Source organism: Falco peregrinus, chromosome 14, assembly GCF_023634155.1.
Source record: "Falco peregrinus isolate bFalPer1 chromosome 14, bFalPer1.pri, whole genome shotgun sequence".
Taxonomy (NCBI): domain Eukaryota; kingdom Metazoa; phylum Chordata; class Aves; order Falconiformes; family Falconidae; genus Falco; species Falco peregrinus.
In genome coordinates, this window is record NC_073734.1 from 6,310,087 (window position 1) to 6,336,548 (window position 26,462).

The following is a 26,462-nucleotide window of genomic DNA, read 5'->3' on the forward strand; positions in this document are numbered from 1 at the left end:
ACATAAAGAATTATCTTTATGTGTACAGCAATTACATTCGATACCAGATTTTCACGTCACATCTCTCATTTACACAACTGAAAATTTTTGCAAGAGTACCAGAAGAAAACCACACTTACAATCATGAGAAAACTTTCTTAAAATTTGAAAGCCTGTTATAAAGCACATGTCACTAACCAGAAAGAATTCACATTTTGGTGGATGCTGACTTGTGAAACAAGGCCTTGATTTGAAAACTTATTTAGAACAATATTATCATGTTTAGAAATTTCTGTTGGTAAACAGAAAACATTTCGATAATGTTCATTCACCAGGTGGGTGTTATTACAAATATCTTTCAAATTAAAAAAAAAAAAACCACCCACCAACCAAACAAAAAAAAACCCCAACACACCACAGTAACTCCCTGACCAACACAAATCCAAAATCTAAGGCAACAGCAACCATGTGGACATAGTCTCCATGCTGAAGACGTGTTACAACTTAGCTATTTAAACTTAGCTTGAGACCATTATTGAGTAAATATGTCACACAGATATTTTTTTTTCAAATCTGGACAGTGATAAAAAAGGCCAGGACACTGCTGGATAACCCTACACAAAATCACAGTTTCTGCAAGAATGAAGTCTGCTCGTACGCTAGGCTAGATTTCTGAAGTTGTTTATAAAAAGCCCCAAACCTTGCACACCTCCATTCCACAACTACATGCTCTAGTGCTTATCTGGCTTTATCAAGGAGAAAAATTTTCTACTATGTAACACTGAAACACCTTGTTACAAATTAAAGTAATTCTTGCCTTGTTCACTACAGTCTTGGGAGAGCAGTGAATCACCACAACCTTTACGACTTTTGAAGTTACATCCAGGATCACTCCAACAATCTCATCTGAGACAAAGTAAATCCAAATTTTCCATGGTTGCCAAAAAAGTATGGTTTTCAAATCTTACAAATCTTTCAAATCCATTTTCACTGCTTCACTATTCTATCTTCCTTGAGAAGTAATGACCAAATATTGGCACTTTCCTCAAGTCCTCAGTAGCAATGACAGAATTACAGTTCTTTTCCATGGAAATAGGCATTATTAACACACTGGGAAAAAAAACCCACTTTGTCATCATTAGCTTTACTAAGGACACTTATCAACTCCCTAGAATTTCTAGATCTTTTTATTCTCTAATACTATAACCAACCATTTGTTCTTCATAGTGTATGCTTGCATTTGATCTCTGCTCTGGCGTGCCCTTCCATACTTGCATTTATTGGATTCCTCTCCTTCTAATTTAAAATCACTCCAGATTTAGTCAGATCTTAAAATGTTTCTGTTCTTCGACTCATCTGAAATTCTGCCTGCCGTAAACAAATTTCATGTGCACTGTTAATTCCATCATCCACAAACACTGCAAGAAAAAAAATCATTCAGAAAAATCTTTTTTAGATTGTCCCACCGAAATTTTCCCTAGTTACCAAAAAAGGTTAAGAGACTACTCAGAAAATAGCTAGTTTTCCAATCACTTATTTCCCTAGCTTACTTAGAACGCTAAGGCATTATTAACGACCATCAGGTTATACATCAGAGGGTAGTAACTGTAAAAACATGGCAAGTGAAGCCTAAAAGACAATCTTATTTTTTTTACAAATATGGACCATTTATAATCTTACTATCCCTTAAAATTAATTATTACAATGTTTGTCCTAGCATCTACATTAGGCTAAGGTGTATACTTAGTATGGTTGTCCCTTCTAAATGTTTAAATGCTGCACTTCTTTACCATTCTGATACTATCTGCCTTGAGTTTTGCCAAATAAACATCAATGGCTCATAGTTTGCTTCAGAAGTTCCTTTAATTTGTTCACTAGCGTTGCCAGTAAAGCTCCTCATCACATACCTCAGCCACTTGCTAAAATTGACTCTTTAGTACTTTTTTCACATCAAGATTAACATGGAATTTGTTTATCTATTTATTTTCTACCCCTGATCTTTATCTCCTTCTCTTATGCAGCTGTTGTTTAAATTTGAGGACCTAATAAACCACAGAACTTTGCAGGTTGAATCAAACAGTATCAACTATCTTCAAGGTGCGTATGAATCATTAACGTCCCTCATAGCAACTGGCAAAATTAAGGCACAAATCAGCAATCTGTCCCTGGAAAAGTATCTTATTTTCTTTTGTTCTGAGCATCTGCTCTAAACAGAAACTGTACAGAAGGGCCCCAGAGCTCCAACATTAAGTCAGAAATTTTGCTTGTTCAACTTGAGATACTTCAGGTCTAGATTTTACCTATGCTGAGCACCCTACGGCACTGTGCGGTCAAAAATCCATTCCCATTGGCATAAGTTGAAACTGCTGAATTCCCAGCAAATCCAACAATAGGGTCTCAACTCAGCCACACAGAGAACAAGGAACAGAATCAGCAGCTACCTATGAAAAATACTATACATCGCTATACACCCATATATAACGATGTTAACCTAGGCAGAAGATCTGAAGTATGCACAGAACAGAGCAAATAATCTCTCTGGAAATCACAAACTGAAACTCACATAACACATTTTTGAGTGTGGGTATATGAACAAAGCACTAATATACCTATTTTGAAACAAGACAGAGTACATTTTAAACAGAACAGACAATAAAGAAAGTCACCTTTTTCCACGGAGCAAAACACTGATTACACAATGATTACATTCAGATCTCCAAGTAATGTTTTATACCAAACCCAGTAGTATCTGAATTACAAGAACCGCAGCAATATAACTCCTGCCTAAACCAGCTACGATGAGAAGATGAATTCCTTTTCACCAGAAAAGGATCTACACTCAGATCATTCCTCTGCAAAAAAAGCTAGTCAGTAGTGAAGTTGCAGAAGAAAACTGCACAAAATTACATTGCTATTTTAATACATTAAAGACAAAATAAAAAGCTCTGCTCCCACCTGGTGGCAAAAAGAAGTACAGAAACAGTAAGAGTCCAGAAAGTTAACTTAGGGCTGTAGTAATTTGGACCAGACTAAAAAAAACCAACTCTTTTTCATCTACGGCAAGCAGTTTTAGCTTTATGGTGCCACAAAATAGTTTCAAGTTAAAATCCACTGACAAATGATAGCTTAAGAGTACAACATATTCTACATGTATGGGTTAATACAGACCATCATCACGTGCTCGGACATTATTTTTTAATAGTCAACTGTGTGTGTGACACCTAAGTGAAAAATACACACAAGCATAAATTACTCTGACAGCTTTCCTCTTAACACCACCATTAAACGAGGAAATAGTTATTAAGGATGGGATGACAGGCAGGTATATACTTCTGGTCAGCTTCTGGTTGGAGCAAAAATGACTTGAAGCCATCACACCTGAAACTCCATTGTACTTACAAATTAGCTTTATCATAAATAGCGGGACTTTGCACAAGCCTTTTCCCATAAGTACTATTTCACAGATGTAAAATAATTATTTTTGTTCTGACACTCATGAGTCAGTGACACAAAATGCAACAAAATGGGTATTTTTGTTCATGTTTTCTGACTGAATCCACAAAAACGATCTCATGCACATTCTAGCATTTCTCATTAGAACCACAAATATGACAGGACCAACGGTCAAAGCCTTTATATCACACACTGCCTTTCCTGACCTACCCTCTGGACAGTTCCTTATGGTTATTCTTGAACAGCTGATAGCTAGCGCTGTTTCTCAATAAAATAGTATTGTTTATAATGGGTAAGGACAATTCTGCAAAATCTGAAAGACAGACCTCTCAAACAGCAAATCAATAAATATAAAAACTATTTCTTGAATTAGAATTTCTGAGGCAAAACCTATTTAGGCATTACATCTAAACTGCTGTAAGTGTCCAGGAATTTCAGCTGGTTTGGCATAAATATATTAATACTGTTCCCTTCTTGTAATGGAATGCATTACAAGATTGCAAATACTGGATAAACAACACACCATTTTCAGAACAAACTTTTCTAATGTATTCTCCTTATTACAACAGCACACAGCTAAATGCAACCAGCCTATTTAAAAATCACAGGGCACTTAAATGTAATTGTTTGACAAGCAGCAACAGTTCTACAGCATCTGGAATATAACGACCTGGTAACATCTCGTTGGAATGTTCACTCAGGGGGATACAAAACTACCTTATTTATATTACATCTTTCATGCAGCGTTTGAACAGTCATCTTAAGAACATTAACAGAGGAATCTTCTCTATCCATACTGCACGCTTCTGTTTACAAGCAGAGTTACTACCCTTCCAGTGTAACATCCACTCGTGTGTATTAACTATACCTGCAATCTTTATGGCTACAGGATCCTCTGAAACTGGAACAGGTCCCTCTTTGACTTCAACCTGTTTTTCAGGGACCAGAGTAGATGTGGCAGGAGGGGTATACTTAGTCTCAACATAGACCACAGATGTGGAAGCAGAGGGCTTGGAATTGTGAAAAAGACTAGCCCACGATTTTGCAGGCTGATTAACAGGGACTGATCCTGCAACCGGGACTGTTGCCTCAGTAGTAGGTGAAGCTTCCTCAGGCTTAGCTTGGTCTGAGTCAGTGCTTTCCACAGTGTGCAATTCTACCCCATTGGCAGCTGTGTCCTCCCCAGAGGATTCAAGTGTTTGTCCATTAGTAACGCCAAGATTTTCAGTAGTATCAGTACCAGCATAAGACTGTACAACAGCTGTCCTTAAAGGGCTATCTCTGCCAGTCTCTGAGGGGATGCAAAACTGTTCAGAATTAGTAACACGGCATACCTCAGGCTGCCCTGCAGTCCTGGTATTGTCTAGTGTGCTAGAAACAGAATCATCAGAGACAGCTTCATTAATGAAGTCCACAGAGTTGTCCGGGCTGTTGCAAGTCCTTGGTGTGGCCAGGGAGGGTATGTCTCCCGTCAGTTCCGTATCCTCCGTGCTTATACTGTTTAGTCCCGACGAATTTGCATGGCCATTTACAAGAGCTTCTGTTGGAGCGATGCCGTCACTGACATCTTCCAAGTAACTGTAGTATCCAGGGGGTCTTTTTTTCTTCTTTTTACGCTCCCTTTGCCCAAGGCCTCCAGACAAGCCATCGTTTTCAGCGTTAGAACCGCTGTCCAAAGCGAGGGTTGGATCTGTGAACTGGCAGTCAATGGAGTTATAGTTTGTTTCACTGAGAGTATCATCAGGGGTTTTCTGAGCAGGTGCACAACTGAGAATGAATTCTGGAGCCTGAGGATTCAGAGTACTTGAAATACTGTAGTCAGTGTTATTTAGTACAGACGACTGTGTCTCAATAACTTCATTAACACCAAATTCAATTCTCTGATACTCTTCCCCTGGACAAGAGAAAGCAAACCAGAGTTACCGAATAACATCTAACCAGAAAGCTACAAAATCAAGGAAAAAGGCACATACTTTTCCTGCAACTCAAAAAACAAACCACATGCCCTCACAAGGAACATAATTCTTAGTCTCTATCTCAATCCAGAAGACTACCTCAAAACATCATTTTTTAGAAGATAACACAGTATGATTCAGGTTCTCTTAAACATTGGGAGTATGCAATTTTCCAAATCGCTGCACAGTTCCTGCAAGTTACACCTATTAAATTCACCTATTAAGAAAAATTATTAAAGCTCAACGATTTCCGCATTAAGTTAAATTACTGGACCATTTTGTATAAAATGCGGTGCAATATAACTCCACACTTTTAAGGCCAGTCTTCTCCACCGTTAATTACCAAATCCAAGCCTTTACTTGTTTAACTTTTACGAATAATTTCCACATGTGGAGGTGGTTGGGTTTGGACATTTTTTGGGGGGGTGGAGGGGTGGAATTAGTTTGGTTTTTCCTGTGTGTAAAGATTGTCATGATCTATAACTGAAATTTTTTTCATTAATTTTATCAAACCACTGCAACTACAGGTTTTGAAACTCTAGGCTCATCAATAACTTATTTAATTTTATCACAGTTGAATTTATTACTATATGAGAATATGATATACATGACTATATGCTTTTATGACAAGAAATACAACAGGTATGCCTCAACTTAAGTCAGTGTTGAACTTGTACATACAAGCATTACTGAAAAACTTATGAACAGGATTGGGTTTGGGGTTTGTGTTTTGGTTTGGTTTTCATTAAGTCTATTTATTTGTTTATTTACCTTGGAACTTTGACATGCTCTTTAAAGAAACATTCTCATGGCAGGCTGCAGTATTAAAAATTTATAATGCGTGTGTGCTAACACTGAATACTTCATTTATAACTATTTCTGTAAGTATCAGAGAGATAAAATTAATGAAACCAAGTCTCAGGAGTGTTAAAGGTAAGCTCACATTTTAGTCCTTAGAAGTTTTTTCTATGATACATACATTACTGTTTCAAATACATTAATTTTAATATTTTCGTTCCTCAATGATGAGGGACTAAAAAATGCATTTCAAATTTCTAAGACTGTTACTAAAGAACCAAACAACACTAGATACTATTTCCAAAGGAATATAAGTGGATATACCACTACTAAACTTGAATGATTTTGTGCAACTTACATTATGAACGACATGTCACCAAATGTGTATTTTCAAGTATATCAGAGACACTCACTAAAAATGAGGTGGGTTGATTTGCTGGTTTGGTGGGTTTTTCTGAACACAACGGAGAGCAGGCAACAGATCCTAAGGGAAAAGTTATCTGTACATCTACAGAAATAATGCTATGGGAAGACAAGAGTCTAGTGGAGAATGTTTTGATACATAACTGTCAACGTAACTGTTTTGGAACTCTCCAAATGCTTCTCTAGAAAAGTTTACCAACTAAAATTTTAGCATTTTAGCCTTAAAAAAAAAAAAAAAAAGTGAAAGAAACCAGAGTCTACAGGGTACTTTTTCTTAAAATACCAAATGAAGAGTAATAAACATTCAATGTGTGTCGAGGTCTGACTTACACATGCAATACCAACTTATTATGAACTAACGAACAAAGATATATAACAGACATTAATTGCTTTTCTGCATAAACCTAACTAAATGAGAAGTAAACACACTTCACATATCAATTTCAACCCTTCTGCCAGTCAGACTAAGGGAAACTTTTTAAAAAGACAGAAAAACCCTCCATATACATCTGATTTCTCTAAATCATGTTAACAAGAGTCTGAATTTCAGATTTTCTTCACCTCTCCCCTACACCCATGAGAAAGCATTTTATAACACCACTCCTGTCAATCCACCATTCACCAGCTACTTCTGCAATCACTGTCGAGCTATCACCAACCACAAAAGAGGGCTTAAGTTCCTTTTAAAAAAAAAAATAAAAAAAATCAGCAGCCTAGAGACAGGGAGGTGGAAAGCTGCTGCCTGATAACCACTGAAGAGGGAAGGGCTGGGAGACATCAGGCATCACCTAACTGCTCAGCAGCAGCACTAAGCTGCTACTACACACTGGCTGACCTGTCAGGGCATACATGGTTCCAAACCAGCCACAGCTTCATTTGCTTGCAAATGCAGGGCAGGGGGTTTTAAGGGATACATGACAAACTCACAACAAAACTATTCCTCATTAGTTCATCTGCTTATGGAGCAACTTGTTAGTCCAAGCATGAACCAAGAGCTAGTTCTTTAACCTTTGTTATAACAGTACGAAGCACAAGCAACAACTGGTAACACTTAATATTCCTCCAACCACAGTAAGAATGAATTATTGGGCACATTTCAAATCCCTACCAATTCAAAATAATCTGGGACTTATGCTCCTTTTCCAAAATCCCAGTTAAAAAAATATAAATAGTATATTAAAAATAAATAGTTCGAAACAAAGAACACTTTCCCTTTGTGGATGAGTTAAGCCTTCCAGAGCCTGAAGTCAAAGTTCTCGCTTCTGTACTCCTGCTCCTCTAGTCTCCAGCAAGCTTCCAGCACTTCTGCTACTGAAAGCTAACCTTGCAAAAAAAATAATCTGAGTCTGGGTGTTTTTTTCTGGTTTCGGTGAACTTATCAGCTTACTGTACACTAGATAATCACAAGAGACAACTCGGGGCAAGTGAGGAGTAGAAAACAAAACACATCCCTTACAATTTTGGCACAATGCTAATTTAGCTGAAGGTACAACATGAACATCATAGTCTAAAATCTTGCCAAGAGCATAACTAATATTCTAGAATTTAACATACAAATTCGGAAGTCACAGCTGAGGAATTAAAACTTTATACCTTACAATAGGATTAGAATAATAAATACCAACAGCTACTAAATAGTTAGTGTATGGAACAACTGGCAGAAGCTCATTTGCTACAAGATTGTGTCAAGTTCATTTTAAAAAATGAGAGGTAATTGTTTCTATTTGTTTTGACTTTTCACTTTGCTTCTGGGCATCTTTTTTTCAGTCTAGCTCACAGTGCTACTTCTGACTGGACTGAAACAGATGTATCTGTCACGAACAACATGACATGCATATTGAAACAAGTATCAACAGATGCTCCAAGGACAAAGTCTACGTAAAATAGCAAAAGCTGTGAACACATAGTACTGATCAGTCTGAACAGAGTTCTGCGTATTAGAGCTTCAGCCGTGATATGATTATTCCTACTAAGTATTAACAGATTTTCTAATTCCATAATAAAGTTAAATAGTGAAGCTAAGCGTAGAAAAAAATTAGACTATGGGGAGTGACAACATGGTCAGTATATGTCATCTTATTATAAGTATTCTGCATAAGCATAGCATTCCATTTTAGTCTCCACAGCTTCTTATGCAGCCACCACAGTGAGAATATGCATGCACAGTACAGTGCAAGCTTGTTAAAGACATTTTTCAGGCAAAACCTAATGTGCTGTCATTACCTAATCTCAGGGCTGGGAGGGGTTCTCTCAGGGTCTAGGAATGATCTGAAAAACATTTGTACAAACCAACTTTCTGTATGGTTTGGGAACATTACAACCTCAGTCTTCAGTAACAGACCTTAGATCCACAGTTAGACAAAGTGATATATGACTGGATGCCCCTGTCATCACCAACAGACAGTCCATACCACATGGTCCTTTCAAAGAACTTTTCAAACTCCTACTTAAAGCTACTCAGAGTCCTAAAACTGGTCTTGTACTAAATAAAGCTCCAGAATTTTCAGAAATGTTGCCTATCTGCTTTCAAACAGGGCCTACTGTCTTTCTTTATGACTATCTTATTTACCTTTAAATGCAAGGCCAAAGTCACTAGCATAGTGATCAAGTTCTTAAACATTAACATGTGCGTTTGGTCCTCGTAAGTATTTTTGAGAAATGTTCAGTCAGACACTTGCATTATTTTGAAGGAGATCTGGATGCCATTTGTATCATTCCCATATACATCTGCGTAAGTATCAGCTTCCTGGTTCAGGGGGAAAAACCAAACACTAATCTACCCGCCACTTAACCTACTGTGAAAGTTTGGTTTAAACTATATAGTGATGATCACATGGCAAATCCTACTTAACTGTCAACTTTATATAACTATGAAGTACGGGCAGGTTGTAAGGTGTATGGATTAAGACAGAACAGATGTGTGATTGTTACAGCTTTGAAACGGGAACTCTGTAATTTTATTTTTTATTTTTTTTTTACAATGAGTCATACTTTCACCAAAAGAAAAAAGAGAAATAAAGGGGGGATTTTCCAGAAAAATGGCTGAGCCAGACAGAAGCAAGGGTCAAAGGGAACACTGAACAAAAGCCCTGCTTGCAGAGCTGTCTTCAGGTTGCAACTGCCAGAAAATACTCATGCTACGCTCTTTCAGCGGGACAGCTGAACACCACACTAGGTACTTATTTCTTCAGTATGCTTATTTATTCAGTCTTCTTTAGCAAGCTTCAGCCCCCTACATTTTTACAACTATATCCTATATAACTTCAGCAAGACATTAAGATGGTGTGGTAGCACAAGGAGGAATAAGCACGTCCACTCTAATTAGCTGAAGTTCAATGCAGTATTTTCAAATAATGATCACGGATCTCGGTCAATAAAGGTGTTTAAAAAAACAACCTGCCAAATGTATGCATATAAGCCTGCTGAACAAATTCTAAAGATTAAATTTAAAGATAGATTGTAGTAAATCTAAAGAAAGCGTCACAACCTTCCAGTTAAAAAAAATTTTTTTTTGATTTCTTACCATTGTGAAACTTACCTGTGGACTTAATACCACATGAAACTGTTTCATTGTATGGGGGGAGCTGTACAAAAAAGAAATTAAACTCATTTAAAGACAAAGCAACTCTAATAACATTTGATATCAGTTTCATATGAAACATTATTTGAATCCTTTAAAAATAATATCATTATTAAGGTTCGATTTTCTGAGAGTATGTCTTGGAACTCATGCTTCTATATTTATCAAATCCCACACTGTAGCTTCAAGTGTCCTTGCAGATTACCACAATTACTGAAAGATAAGGATTATCTTGGTTACACACTACAGGCTCATCAACTTCTCAAGCAATTCACTTCACAGCATCAGGATCTTCCTTCATCAACAGTAACTCACAACATTAAACTGAGGAACACATCCCCTTTTTATACAAAAACTGAACGTAGACCAAATAACCTGTGACAGGATAAACCAAAGTTTTTTGCACAGACAACAGTCACACCTAAACCTTTTGACTCTCAACCTGGTTCAGCTCTAGTGCTGCCCTTGAAGTGTTCCAGCTAAGGTGTATTCTTAATCACATTTAACAAATTTTTATCATCAGCAGCCTAAGTGTAATGTAATCACAGCATATAGTTTCTGTCTGGATTGTAAATATGTTTACTATAAAACACCGGCATCGTTTTTTGGACTCGGTGGTTGACAGAACCCTTACTATTGTGTAACCACAGGTGGGCATTTCCAAACCCCTCCTTGCCTGCCCCCAAATGCCCCCAGCACTGAAAGCTTCTCCTGTGCCCAGCAGGCATTGCTACATTGCAGTCCAGCAGCTCCCCGCAGAACAGATGAACTGTTCCTGCAGTGGGAGATAAAACATTGAGCATACAGTGCAGTTTCATAATGCTGTTCTAAATACTAATTATAATGGTGTAAGAAATATCAAAGACTTCTCCACTGAAATCTTCAGTTCTCTAAAGCTACAGATACTTACATATTGCCTTCTTAAAGCATCGTAGACAACAGTGCATTGGAAGTGCCAAAAAACAACATTCCTAAAATTCCATTATAAAAGAAGTGCATAAAAAGAACACATACTGTAAATCCATTTATAAACCATAATGCATCTTAATACATCAAATCTCCAGGTCAAAAAAAATCAGAATCAATGGTCAGAAAGAGGCATCAAGCTGTTAAGAACCTACTTACTATCTATACTACTATTGAACACAGATTCAATATAGTTTTATAGTTAAGAGCTAAAAAAGTTACTCTACAACTCCACAGTAAAAAGTTCACAACAAAACTCGTAATTGTTGTTTTTTCTCCAATTCAAAGGGCTTAAGAAAACACAAACTAAATAATAAAAAAATAAGTCGACCTATTGCTCCCCTACATACCTGGTTAATCAACAGCACCTTTGCAAAATAAGAGATTTCTGAGTTGACCCGTTACGTACAATGGGGTCATCTGAACCACCTCAGTCAACAGGTATCTGATAGAACATGTACAAAGAGACATTCTAGACAACCCTTAACTTTAACTAGTTAAACTTGCCTCAGCACACCCTTCAATCTACAGGTAAGGAGCTTCAGAAGGATGGCAGCGTCAACGGAATGTATGTCACACACCACTGCAGTATTATAATCTCAGTCTTGTCCTTCCTCAATTTCACCCCATTTTTGTTCAGACTACTTTTCTCTGAAATACCTGCACAGTGTAAAACTAATAAGCATAATCTATTTCATCATCCAGATAATTAAAACATTGAACTGAACCAGATCAAGGACAAACTTAAGGAACATGGTTCAACGCAGTTTTTTATTTTGATAGCTAACCAGTAAGTGGTACACTTGAGACAGTTATAAAATGAGACAAGAGTGGTTCTAATGCTGTAGGTTCGTATTTCCTCAATATATTTTATGAGGATAGCTTTGAAGAAGTCAAGGTATGACATTTTCATCTTCCACAACGTGTTACAATAGCTGATGTAGGACACTTAAGGTGACACTACACAGGATGCAAACATCACGCTGCTGCTACTGTATTTAACAGTGGGAAAACAGCAATACAAACGGAAGAAACAGGTATTACCTTAAGATCTATTCTGCATTACTTCCCACCTACCAGAGAAGACACAAAGCTCTCCCTAAAGGCAAGTAGAAGCTCTCTATTCTTTCTAAACTTGCCCCAGCCCACCATATTCCTTTCACACACTTTTATGGTTCAGCAGTATACTACACTAATGACACTCGGAAAATTAAGTTACGGGAAACTAAGTTGCATTAGCAACGGTCGGCAGATTTGTAAAATGTGACAAATTGATTTCCGCATCTATAGTTGGAAGCGTTCATTTCCTTTATGTTGAGGGGGGAGAACAGAAGCATGACTGAAATGTTTGAATGAAAATGTTTTTGAGAAAAAACATGGAAATTGACCTGAAGAAAAATTATTTTTCAAGTCTGGAGATTAGGACAATGGCATAACATTCTTCCCTACAAAGGAAAAGAGTTTCTTCCTTCTCTACCAAGAACCACAGACAGTAGGAGTCTACAATACTATCTGTAGTATGTTATGAACTGAAACACACAAAGACAACTGGTTCCACTCTGTGGTTTACTACCCCCGTAATTAGTGCATTATTGATCCACCTCCCATTTCTCAGACCCCACGCACAGCTTTCCTTGTAAGCACAGCTTTGATGGTTAGCACTGCTCCACCTGTCAGAAAATAAGAATCCCTGTGCTTCAAAAGTCTCACAAGACTTAGAAGCCCACCTTACAACTGAGAACACTGCTGAGAAAGTTTTCTTTATATCCACCTCTGAAAAAAACCAAAGCAATCAAAGCTGAGGTAATAGGGCTGGATAACTCGCTTTCAATATCCTGTCACTACAATGTCAGCGGTTCCAGCTCCAAAAGATGACAAGCAGAAGGTGGGATAATCAATTTCTTATTTCTAAAAATTGACTTTACATCCATATACATGGAAAGAGGACTTCTGATCAATATCTTCAGGTTGTAAATTAGCAAGCTAATAGAATGGTAAGAAACTAATTATATAGTTCTATTTCAAGTAAGCACAAAGAGATGTAGCTTTAAAATGTTATTTCTAAAAAGTTTAAAATAGATCTTACCTCAACAGAGCATCGTGGAGTCACAAAGAACTGATTAAACTCATCAGGGCTGAACTCCCCAAAAATATACTAAAAATAAAAGAGAAATATTTTTGTTACAGGAGGATTTATATTCAGTACAATTAATAAATTCATAATAAAATCTATTAAGATACAAACATTCAAAAAGACCTGTGTGTTAGGAGCCAGAAACTCACTTGTTTGCCTCCCAGCTCTCATCTTTATCCCTTCCCAAGTCTTTAGCAAAGTACTTTAGGCTCTCAAACTGTACACAATGCATCTTCCTCAAATTCCCACAACAGGTAATCACAGTATGAACTGCACCCCATCCCATGACCAGTTTCAAACCAACATGTAGGGCGAGTAGTTGCATCAGTTCATATACGCCCTAGACACAAGCTGGTTTATCTTCTAAAACCCCACAGGTACCTACCCTTCACAACAGAAAAAACAAGAATAACTTTTCTAGAGTTCTGCTAAACCAGTGAGTTTTGCAAAACTAATGGTATCACTACCTGAGTGCCCAAGCACAGAACTGACACTGCCTAGGTGTAGAAAGATACACAAAGCCTAAATATCATCAAGTTTGGTACAGCTGCTCTTATGAATTTTGTTTCCCCTGTGCCTGAAACTCTGTGTAACAAATCTTAAGATGAAATGTCTTTTCAACATTATCTTCCTGCACCCTTTTAGGTATTTTGCATTTATATTTCGGGGGGGGGGGGGGGGGGGGGGGGGAGAATACTTAACAAGGTCACCAAAAAAACCACCACCAAAACCAGAGAAAACCAAAAGCCACCCTACAATGAGTGTTTATATTTAGTTTACAGAAGAAGAAACATTCTCAAGAAAAAGGCCTGACATGCTGGCATTTCATAGCACCTGGAAGCATCTATAAACTTCCACTACCAGCTGTAATTAGCTGAAAAGCATCTGAACATTCAGGACAGCAGAGAGATACTGGGACAGAAAGAAGTTGAACAGGGAATTGAATAAACTGACAAAACGGACAAAAAGGACTGGAAAATACCACTAATAATGCATTCTTGGCATGTGGAAGCACATACCCATTAAGAGTCACAAATATTATGGCTATGGATGAAAGCAGGTCACTTTGGTCCAGTACCTTACAGCTTGCCACTCTCATTCATCTTCGGCGTACTCCAACATTCATTTCAGACAATTCTTTGCTATCCTCCACCCTCCCACAGAAAAGCTTTTTCAGCAGTGTTAGCTCTTGCTAAATCCTTAGCTTGGCTGCATCAACAGATACATACACGTATTTCCATACCAATACTAGACTAGCAGTTGAGCCACAGAAAAAAGCTCTTAGAATTCAAAAAATCACGTCTAGTGAAGCACAGGCTGTTGCCACAAATGGTAGATACAGTAATTCAATCACAGTATTTTTTTTCAGCCTTTAGGTGATTTATTCCAATGTAACTAATGTACCTGCTGTCTGCATGACTAATAGCCATCTACATTCATAAATTTCAAAGCATAAATTCAAGCTAAATTCCACAGCAAACACAAAAATGTAGTTTTCTCATACAAAAAGTGATTTATACATATACAGAGTTTAAAAATGGTGAAGAGCATTAAATTGGTTAAAGAAATATTACTGTAATCTGGTTTAGTTGACAAACAATTCTAACAGTCAAAAAAACCTGAAACATCTGAAATACAAATACTTTAAGCACAGTGAAACAGCTAAATTTCAAAAAATTGTCACATAACCAACTGCTAACTACCAACCGAGACAGCACAACGCCCAAGCAGAACAGGATCCCTAAACTGTACTTGAGTGAATGGCTTTACAGTTCTTGCCAGGGAACTTACGCTTGATTTATGCTCTCAATATAACCAAGTCATTTTTCTTCAGTAATATACCAGCTAGAATTTATCATATTCCAAAAACATGCTTAAGAAAAACACTTGCTGAATCATAACTAAGCTATGTTTTTAGGAGGTATTTTTGATGCAGTCATGCAACAAAACAAAACAATAATCTCAAATAGTGACTACTAAAAGTTATATAAGGTGAAACTAGGGCTGGAATCCTAATGTTACAGTTTTTTCATCTACCAATGTTTTCAACCAAGGTATCACAGGCCTCGTACTTCTTTCTGAGCAAAAGAAAGTGCCCCTCTTTTAATTATGGAACACAAGATGGAAGTTAAAGTGATCATTAATACTATCTTAATGAAACTGGCTTACTATATAATCACAGTCACACAGGAAAACGTGTCTACGCAACTGTGTCCTCATCATTTAAAACAGGACTTTAAAAATTTACCAGCATCTAACCCAAACATCAATCCTAGTCAGACTACAGTGCCAAACACCCTATCCAATTTGGGCCTGAAGAAAACTGAATTTCATTTGATTTTGTGAGGCTTTATTTCACAATGCTTTATACCTGCAAACACGAAGTAAACCAGTTAAAAAGATATTTGCATAATAAACTTAGAAAAATGTTAATTCAAAATAAACTTATTAGGCTATATGACTGCTGACATTAAACTTACTCAACTAAACCGACCTTCCTCTCCTCTGACTGAAGTCTCAAGTCCACTTTGCCTCTCACAAAAGATTTCTGCAAGCGTAACAGCATTTTCTACCCTTTTTAAGGCACAACTACATGCTGAAGTGAAAAAGCAAGATATCAGATCACTTGGCGAGCAGTAACAATCTCTACAAGAAAGGACGCAGAGGGGAGGAAGCCACCACATTTTAAGCAACGTGAAATACAGTGTTAGCTCCCTGCCTGCTGTCCACCCATCCCATAGCCCAATGAGTCGGTGTGCCTGGTGCTATACAAATGGTCTCTGTTGATCTCTGTTTAAGAAAATACTTTTTTTTTTCAGCTGTGAAACAGCTTCAGAAAGACATTACTGTAGTAGTTACTCTGAACTATCATTGCAAATTTAGAAGTATTTTCTGCAACTGAAATGCCTAAGTAGTAAGCATGTTTAAGCAAGAGTGTGCTAGGATCTTATAAAAAAAGAAAAATACACCCCAGCAAGAAATAACCTCATTATCAGTATGAGCTTTTGGGGTCCTAGCTTGCACACTCCACAAATTATACCACATAATTCAAAAAGCCTCAAAGTTAGCTCTTTTCCAAACTGACAAATATAATCTAATACTTCGAACAATCAAAAAGAAGTTTAATAAAATTTACACAATTCCTATAAAAGCTACTCACAACCAGCATTAATCCACCTCACACTCTCTAAGTTACACTTAAAACACACAGCAGACATACCAGCATGCATTAAAACTTTGCCAAAGCCATTTCAGACTATTTCCATTCCAATTTTAGTATTTTCAGGTACGCATTTGTGGACAAACCCAAATAGTCTATTTGTAGCCTATTAGGACTACATCAAATCGCTTCCTTTAAATGCCAAACTCTAACCTGCCCTGCGCTGCACCAAACCCTAAACTTGTGTGTACATCACAGTACTTCCAGGTCCCAATGGTGGATAACAGACTGGGACTTCACCGTACAAACTCCAAGGATAAAGTGGGTTTCAAACACAGGCTGCTTACGGTCAGCCCTAATGCAGGCAAAAGATTGTGATTTACTCAGAGGTAAGCTGCTCGTCATGCTGACCGCTGCCGACGCACCAGTGCATCAACAGCCTTTTCATTTACAGTAACTACGGCTGTACAGCTCCCCGAGCAAAGGACGAGCACAATCGCTAGGACAATGCATATTAGCAGACTGCTGAATTGGCCCAGTTAGCAAAATCCGTGCCTATTACCACTGGTAACATAAAAAGAATACAGATGGCAACATACAAGCCCAAAATACTAAAAAAGTATTACCAGTGAAAAGTTGAAGCTTAATTACTCAGAGCTCTACACAAATTTCACTGGGGGGGGGGACGGGGGCGACCCACACAACACGACCCACACCAACGTGTACACACACACAGACCCCCCCAAAAAAAGAAAAGCAAAACAAGCTTTCTCCAAACAAATATACTGTTTAGCGATTAGAAGTTTCAAACATTAATTATTGTTTATATCCTCAGACAAAAAAGCAGCTGCTTGAACAGCATGGTAAATAGTAGCCAATGGTGTAAGCAGTAACTCACAAGGCAGAGCAGGAATGATGCTTAGAAGCGAGAGTGCACTCTCACACCAACACTGGATTTGGAAGAAAAACTCCAAGAGAACACTGGAGGTAAGTTTTGGAAATTTCCAATTGTAACATTACCCCTAGACTTACTTTTAAAGATGCATAATCCCTAAGAGGCTTAATTCAGAGTCAAATCTGATCTCACTCTCCTTCTCAAATGATTGCTGCAACCTACATAGAAGCTTTCTGTTCCAGCTCCTGGGAAGGAATCATCTCTCACTTTTTCAGGTGCACACATTTCACTGTGTTTCTCTGCTACTCCCCAGATTATTTAACTCTGCAGAGCAATCATTAATCTTGCATTGACTGCATTCAAGGATCCCTTAAAATGCCTCAGTCTAGTGCGTTTCATTTCTGCCACAGATTAAGAGCAATATCAAAAAAGTTTTATGCAGATTTCAATGATCTCCCACTTGCAGTTGTATAGAAAAACAGATGGAAAATAAGTCTCCTCTGGGAGAGGCAGGGGTGTGGAGAGGACAAGGCTCTGCGGAATTCTTGGGGGGAATTAAAAAAAATTTTTTTTTTTAAATGTACCTCTAATACAGAATCCACCTTCCACTTTCTCATCAGTATTTCAAAACCTCTATTTTGGAACAGAAAAACAAAATAGTAAACATGAAACATACCGATGAATCTATTCCATTTTGCAATTCACTACTGTAACCCAATTTGACCAATGCCCAGAGATATACAATAAGTTATTACATACATTAAAATTAACATGATTTTAAAGAATGTGAGTAAACATATACCAACATAACAAAGTGCCTTTCTTACACTGCATGATGAGAAACTGATGTTTTTCCCATCTAGTACCTTCCATAGCGGGGTTTAACTACCAATCACTTTAAAAAGTAAATTATCCACAAGGGTTGGTTTCCACCGTTTTTTTTAAATGCTAGTTTCAAGATTTGCAAGTTCTGAACTTCTGGGTGTTTTCAAACGGCAATGCCTTCTTGCAGATGCTCACGTGTATGAGACCAAAGATGAAAATAAAAATAAACAATGCTTGAATAAATCTTAAAAATTATGTAGCATTAGGTGGGATGGTACATGACACACACAAGGTCTCTCCTTTCAGATGCCAACACTAACAACTAGCACATATATCAAAAACACCAAACCAGTGCAAACTTAAATATACTTTGTACAATTCTAAAATGTTGTCTCTTCTCACATGAAGCTGCTGGTGGCATGGGTGCTCCAGCTTTTAGTTAAACTTCTATGTTACCAGTACATCATATTTATCTGCCTCATTTCCACCTAACAGAATTCTGCAATTCAAGTTTGGGGATTGAATTAAATTCCCATTTTCATACAGCTTTGGGGAGTACAAAAATAAAACTTAAAAATATCTAGAAGTAGAAATAAAATTCTTGCAAAGATTTGAAAGAACCAGACACAACTGTAGTTCTGAACTCCTTCCTGTGTGACTGGACAGAGGACGTCAAAAGACCTCTATCTTTGCCTTCTCCTTGAAGGACTCAACATTGTGAGACTAGAATATTAGACAAATACTGTGCAGATGAGAAACTTTAAAAAGTGTATCACATTTGCAATATGTTTTTTCTATAATACAAGTTAACAGTATTGAATGAATGAGAGTATTGCACCCTGTAAAGGAAAGGAATTTCAGCCTGTGTTTCCAAAGCTCACGAGTGAACTGGTATCACCAATTCTGCTGTTCAGTCTGACATGCTGTAAGGGATCACATCTGCCTGCATCCAGTACCTGCCTCCCAACATCAGTTCTCTTTAAAAAAACCCCAAAAAACTCTCGTTAAATAAATCTTCAGAACAACATCCCAAACCCTCCTGATTGTCGGTCACTGGTGTTTCCAGTTGCAACAAAACTAGAATCAGTTTCTAAGTTGATCTCTATAACACGATTACAGTATTAGCATATATCTGCACTCCAGCAGATTCTACACCACTGAACAAAGTATTTCATCAATGACATCACCTTTATACACCTTCAAGATAAAAAAATAAATCTATACAAGAAAATTTGTTTTCTACCACGCAGGAATGAAAGTAAGAGTACTTTTATGTTTGCACCATAACTGATTATCATAACTGACCAAGTGGCATCTTAACTATGCAGACAAAAGCAGCAGCAACAGAACTAATTCCCGGGCAGGAGGAGAGACGACAAGACACACACGTGGAAGTTCTCCAAAGACCCCAAAGGCCTGCAGTGCCTGACCTGCAAGCTCCCCATGCCAACTGTTTTTTACTGTGCTCTCCTTAACCACTTACAAAATGAATGCTAATGCTACCCCTGTTACTGCCTGTAAAGAAATCTCCACTGGTATTCCAGTCTAGCAACATGAACAGTCTCCTGGAGGAATACAAGGAGGAGGAGTACGTGTTACACAGCTGCTTGTCCTAGAAAAATGGGTAGAAATAGCACTGCTGATGCATCATCATCTTGGCATCACCTGCACTACAAGAAAGCTAGGAAAATGAAGTGTCAACTTCTGCTTTCAAGAAGCATTAACGTGGTTTTCATCTAATAACCAACAGCTTCAGATCTTCCAGTCAAATTAGTTTAAGCTGCAAATACTCCCACTTCAACTGCTGCTCCACAAACAAAAATACAGCTTTTACTTAACGGTGGCACAGAATAATTCAACCGTATCTCAGCAGAAGGCCTAACAAGTCAAAACTAGTTCACATATAAATTGAAATGATTGAATAGTTTATGTATGCCATAAGCTCTATAATCTTGCTCACCGAGCTACTTCCACAAAGCGTACTTATTCTTAAAGCTATCAAGAGAGGCGAGTAGAGGGAGAAAATGAACCATTGAGACAAAAGTCTTCTTTCCTGGCAGGAAAAAAAAGGGCACATGTGTATGACTGCACTTGGGTTTGATTAGAAGAGAAAACACTTTTACATTAGTCATCCCAGCAGCAAATAAGGGATTAGTCCCTCACCCTTTACTTCTCTCCTGTTTTGTCAAGGTTTGTCAGTATTTCTTCTGGAAAGTGTAGGGAAAGACATCCTTCCCTCAGGCTCTCCTTCCTTTTAAGCTGAAATCCATCAAGCCTTATACACAGATGATTACTTAATCTGATACAACAAGGTTTTCTGAACTTCCAAATCCCAAGAAACTCATCACTAAAATGCTTATAAAAAGAGAGACAACATTGTGAGACTGAAAACCCCATTAAAGAGAGACAACATTGTGAGACTGAAAACCCCATTTTTGGTGTTTGGGGTGTTGGGTTGTTTTTTTTTAGATTCTGAATTTGCAAGCAACAACCCACACCAGGAAATATGAAGACCACTGGCCATATTATTTACACCTGTATCACAACCTAAATAGTAGCGTTTTAGGCAAATACGTTTCTGAAAAAATCCTATGTTGACATCTCTTCTTTATGGAAAAATAAAGTTCATTTTTATAAGTAAAATTGTACGGAAATGAAGGTGTACTTTAAGGTGGAGCAGCTGCATATTAAAGCTTTTAGCAGATGAGAAAGCTACAAACCATGAGCAAACTCTTAGTACACCTTAAAGTCCTTTATCACTAGCCTGCAGCTTAAAACTGGAACATTAACAAATCTACATAGTGCCTGAAGAGCGAGCAGAGGTAGGTAAATGTAGGTCAACTAAGCCCATGAGTCAGTGCAACTCTGCCTGCCTACCATTTAAGCAATCAAAGGCTCAAAAATATAGTGCATGACTGTACCTTCCCTGATCTTTTTCCAATTCATGGTTCATTGGATGTTATTACAGAATTCTTACAGCTGAAGAAAGTTAGGCATTTTCCACACATTTTACATTAACTACTCTGAGGGGAATTTATTCCAGTATGAAAGAAAAGAATGATCATTCTCAAAAGCTCATTATCTGATCAGAGGAAAAACCAGATCACTGGCCAGTACGAAAGCACAAGTTGGTGAAATTTCAGTTGTGGCTGCAGCGTTACTGGAAGGGCAGGTTTAATGACCAAATGGCCCCTACATCCTGACACTATCATGTCACAACAAGGAGATCAAACAGTTTATCCTGAAGGTTGTTCACAAAAGCAGAACAGGTTGTACTCTTTCATTACTATTCATTTTCATCCATTAACATACTGCAAATAAGAGCAACAAACCACCAATAACCATACAAAAACCTGCCAAAACACGAGCCAATTTCTTACACCCAAACAAATTCTGTTCACATACACTTTTCATTCCATTACCAAAAATGAAGTGCTTGTTGGCATTCTTTTATTTCAAACAAACAGCAGCTGCCACAAAGTGCAACCAGCCCAAGGAAGCTGTCTATAAAGTGCTGATTGCAGATAATAGGGGGGTAAAAGGGAGTGGAAGAACAAAAAAAAAAAATAAACCACCATCATCTTACACAGACACCACTGCATTTATGAGTGTAGTGTACCTGCCCCAACTACCAAAAAGACTTGCTTATCTTCCGGTCTCCAAAGCAGAGCTGCCCCAGCAAAAAAACCCTCTGCTGTTTCAAGTTTAAAGCTTTCCCTAACTGGTATTTTTCTTCTGTTCCACAAAACAAACAAACAGCATGCCCAAAACCAGCCACAATTTTATTTTGCAAATAACAATAGTATAGAGAGGGCAATGCAGCTGTATCACTTATATGTGATCACAAAGCATTGGCCCAGTGACAGGAGGGTTGCATCTATGTTTTCTGTTCCTTTTGATTTGCACCCTGTGAGTGCACATCACAGTCTTGCTAAGAAGATACCCTACTTTTACCTTCCACTGGAACCCAAGGTAAGAACATACTTTCACACGTTATACAAACCAGAGCTGCAGTGAGGAGCAGTCCTTTTGGGAAAGTGCACTCCAGACAGCAAGACGGAAGATAACAACTGCATTGTCAGAGCCGACTGCATCAAATCCCAGCTCTTTGGAGAGCAAAAGATGGAATTTCTGACACCTTTACATCAGCAGCTCCACCACTACAAGCCCACAGAACATCTGCCAGTGATTCAGAAAAGTAACATTTTCCAATCTATTTTCTTGTGATGTTAAATCAAAATACAAGCCAAACAAAAATATTTTCCTATTCAGTTCTCCAAGCAGGCAATAGCAAAAGAAAAATAAGTACTCCGAACATGGGTAGATAGGGCCTTCCTCAGTTTTCAGTTCAAGAACAGTGGTTGGTAGAACACCGATTGCTAAGCCTCTATCCTCACACCCTAGAAGTTCGAACACACCAGCTTCAAGCTCGTTGCTCATAATTGAGCAAACACATTTACGTCAAGCTCTGCAAGCTCTGCTTGTGCTGAACTAGTTACTGAGTCTAATGCGCAAATTGCAAACTCTTCCTATAATGAAGAATGAAAATAATTAAGATCTGAGTTATTCTGATTTACTAATAGCATGATAAGCACTAAGGAGAGAGAAGTTGGAACATGAAGTTACTCATGAACACAGCCAGTTTAACTACTGTTATAGGTGGGGCAGGCAAAACAATCTCCTACTAATTTTATCTAATACTTCCCAGCATAGAAACCTTGGTGTTAGCAATTTTTTCCTCTGCCAGACTAAAATCATTAGGGCTGCACCTTTTGTGCCAGATACCTACAGCAGAACAAACTTCTAAGAACATGCTAGTAAAATAAGTTCTGCATCTGGAGAACACTGCTTTGGCCACATTAAATAGCAAATTGTCTTTGAACACCTCACAGCAGTCCACCCAAATTCCAGACATGCTGTATAAATCAGCATTTTTACGAGGTTTACAAAATCTTTATTTAGCAGGTATTCTAGCAACTAAGATTTTGAAGGAATCTCTCCATTTCTCCAGGTAGAAGAACAGCACATGCACTACCTTGTTGAACATCCACAAAGTTCATAGTATCAAGGAGCCAGTACATTCCTACCTTGGCAAAGCAGGATGTTCTGGGCTACCGGAACAAAGACAGGTTTCCCTGGAATGGCTTCCAGCTAGCAAGCTTCAGAGATGCTTGGCAGTGCCCTGGCAGAGGAAAGCCTTTCTTCTTCTGTGCTTACTATACCTGAACGTACCTCACAGGCTACTTTTACCCTTCAAATCCATGATTTAAGAAAGTAAAACTAATAAATCTAGACACGGATGAGGTTATTAAAAAAAAAAAAAAGGTAGAGCTTTAGGAAGAAAAAGTGCCACAAGACCCTGAGTTTTAAAAAATTAAAGAAGTTTGAATACAAGCACATTTTTAAGTACTCCAGGAAGGAAGGAGATTACATTTGGCTTGATGAGGCCAAAGATGAGGAACAAGAGTTAGATGAAGAGACAACACAGGATCTGAAGTTATTGGTAGAGACAGCACAGGACAAAAAATAGAAGTGGAAAGAACTGGTCTGTGCCTGCCGGGCCACTCTTCTCCAAAAGCTGAATTATCACCCAATATTCTGGAATTGCATAATCCTTCTACTGTTGTCAGAAGGCTCTGTAATTCAGTTACAGCAGTATGTATCCCAGTTCCTTTCACGGAACTCCCTCTTGTGAACTGCCCCATGCACTGGAATAGCAGATGCCCTTTCCATGTAGGCAAAGCTGCTAAACATGCTGATACAGCATGCGAGACTCAGGATGGCACCCTATTATTTAAGACAAGGAAATTACATTGAACATTATACTTCTAAACCCAAGTAATCAAAAGCAAACCTGCACCAAAATTCAGAATGCTTGTATCTTTGATTGCCACTAGTTTGTACACATTCGATATTTCCTTATTTCCACTACTCACATCCTGACAAGAGGACTAATACCTCACAGGATCAACACAGATCCATCCCAGTGGACAATTCCATCCTGGGCAGTAAGGAGACTGTTGTTCCAGTTTGGCAAGCAAGCTGAAAAATACCCTGGAATCTAAAGAAAATTGGAAAAAGAATGGAGAGCCTCTGAGTAACCATAGCTAAACATTGTGCAAAATTAAAATCTATCCCTAACACCACCACAGCCAGACAAGTTACCTACACAATGCTTTTCACAAGCAATTACTCAGGGCAGGATTTAAGGTGGCTAAAATTAGGTGAGGTGGTAATAAAATTACGTATGTGGACTCCATCCTGACAAGGAATACAGATTAACACCTTCAGAAGGCAGCTGAGCCCGCCTACCCAGGACTGATACGCCTCTTTTGAAGACCTAACTTCACATCTCAACCCTAAATTTTGGAAGTGCTGAATGCTTAGAACCACAGCCGAATGAGGCTTAACATAAAAAGTTCAGTATTCATCGAAATGTGGTGCAAAGTTCTATCAAAACCACATAAGCCACTGAGAATACAAAAAAAAAGACCATGTAAAAGCTAATAATACCCAGAGGTTGTACAGGGGTAACCACCTCGGCAAGGCACTAGACATTATACAGCGACAGGAAAACACTGGCCCATCATCAAAAACAAGCACCACTGCTCCATTCACCAGGGCCGCACAGGTTTTACTGGCATTTTCGTTTTGCTGGATTCACAATCCCACCTCTTCTCCTGTGCCAATTCTGGCACATGCTGAACAATCAGCAAGATGATTATACTCAAACTGAAAGAAAATGATCCAGATGACTTCTAAAAAAAAAAAAAAATAAATTTGCAGTGGGAGAAGGAGGGTTAAGATGAAGTAAATGATGCAAATGGTCAGGAGCAAGAAAGAATGAGACTTTCCCCTCTGCACGCTGTGACCTGCCAAAAATGGGTTACAATCTCATAGAGAAACAGCCAAAAATAAACCAGAGAACTTGCAAAAAACACGACGATTGCTAAATGACTCAAGGGGATCACAGAAACGAAAACACAACTACCACCACATAATAAAGTCTCCTATATTTTAAGCTCTGTAACTGCTGAAGTTTGAGAGTAATTGAACCGAGGCTCTATTTTCTCTCTGCAGGCACTCAAGCCCCTTCCGCTGCTTCACTGCGTGACACTATGTATGCTGTTATGTCCCCCCGCACACAGAAACTGAGGACACCATCTATTGTCTGGATTCTCAGTATATACAGAGCCACCCATCTACCCTGCCAGCCTGACGTGTGGTAAGTGGCAGGTGGAAACCTGAGAGGATCTGGCACTGCCATCGACAGCAACTTTGTATTTTGAAGTGATAGGCAAGTTAAAATGAAAACTGGGACACCACACGTGCCACCTCTTCCTGAGATAGTTTTAGAGCTTAACTATCTGCGACACAATTCCATGTAGATGCAAGATAGCTGTTAAAATGGATACACATATTAATACACTACTGCAACTAAAGCAGATACAGTAAACATTAAACACCCATATTTTTAAATGGCAGCATTAAAAACTGAGTATGAATATGGCAGTAGGTTTACTGTATGACAACAACACTGTCAATATTAAGACTTTTTTTTTTTTGGTAGCTCATTTCAAAAGAGTAACGCTAATAGTGGTGCTAGTTCATGTCTCTCCTTATATGAGATCTTCTGTTAGCATTCAGATTTGTTCTGCACATATGAACGAACAGAATGCAAAGCAGAGCACTCAAGATGTTTCTGAGCACATTTACAATATTGAAGATACTGAAATTCCCTTGCTTTCTGAGGTGGAAAAACAGACTAAACCAGAGCATACCCTGACATACTATTACTGATAAAGCTCACAACACTATGAGATCAGAGCACAAAATTGGTAACTCATGCATCCCTTCCATCCAGGCAGGAGTTGGAATCACCACTTCCTCGGCCTGCACACCCAACCATCTACAAACAGGACTACCCACCTACACGTGGCAGGGGAGACAAACACAAGGCAGCACTGCTCTACAGCTTACTCACTGCAAGGACAGAGGTGGGAGCATCTGCTGTCTGCAGTGTCCCTGCTCACACCCCACACCTCCACGAGCAGGTCTGCAACTCCAGCACCACCTTCTGTCCTCTCCCTCATCCATCTACGGTACAAAGGAGCAAGAGTATTTTAGAGGACCCCCACGCAACTACTAGCAAATTGCCCTCTAATCCACACTGCTGACAAAGTTGAGCAACAACAATGATACCACACCCTCGTATTTCAGCCTGCATATTGTGAATTTATAATACTTTCCACTTTCAAACAGCACCAATTTAGGCAGCTGTTGAAAGAACATGC

General features: G+C 38.4%; 1 protein-coding gene across 1 annotated transcript in view; it reads right to left on the reverse strand.

Moving 5' to 3' along the window:
- The window catches only part of USP10 (ubiquitin specific peptidase 10), a 52,806-nt gene that overhangs the window by 18,412 nt on the left and 7,932 nt on the right, over nt 1-26,462 (reverse strand). The window contains exons 2-4 of the mRNA XM_055818563.1: nt 13,241-13,309; nt 10,147-10,192; nt 4,301-5,326 (exon numbers count right to left, since the gene is read on the reverse strand). Coding sequence (XP_055674538.1) covers nt 4,301-5,326; nt 10,147-10,192; nt 13,241-13,309 — 1,141 coding nt within the window. The remainder of the gene's footprint in view (nt 1-4,300; nt 5,327-10,146; nt 10,193-13,240; nt 13,310-26,462) is intronic.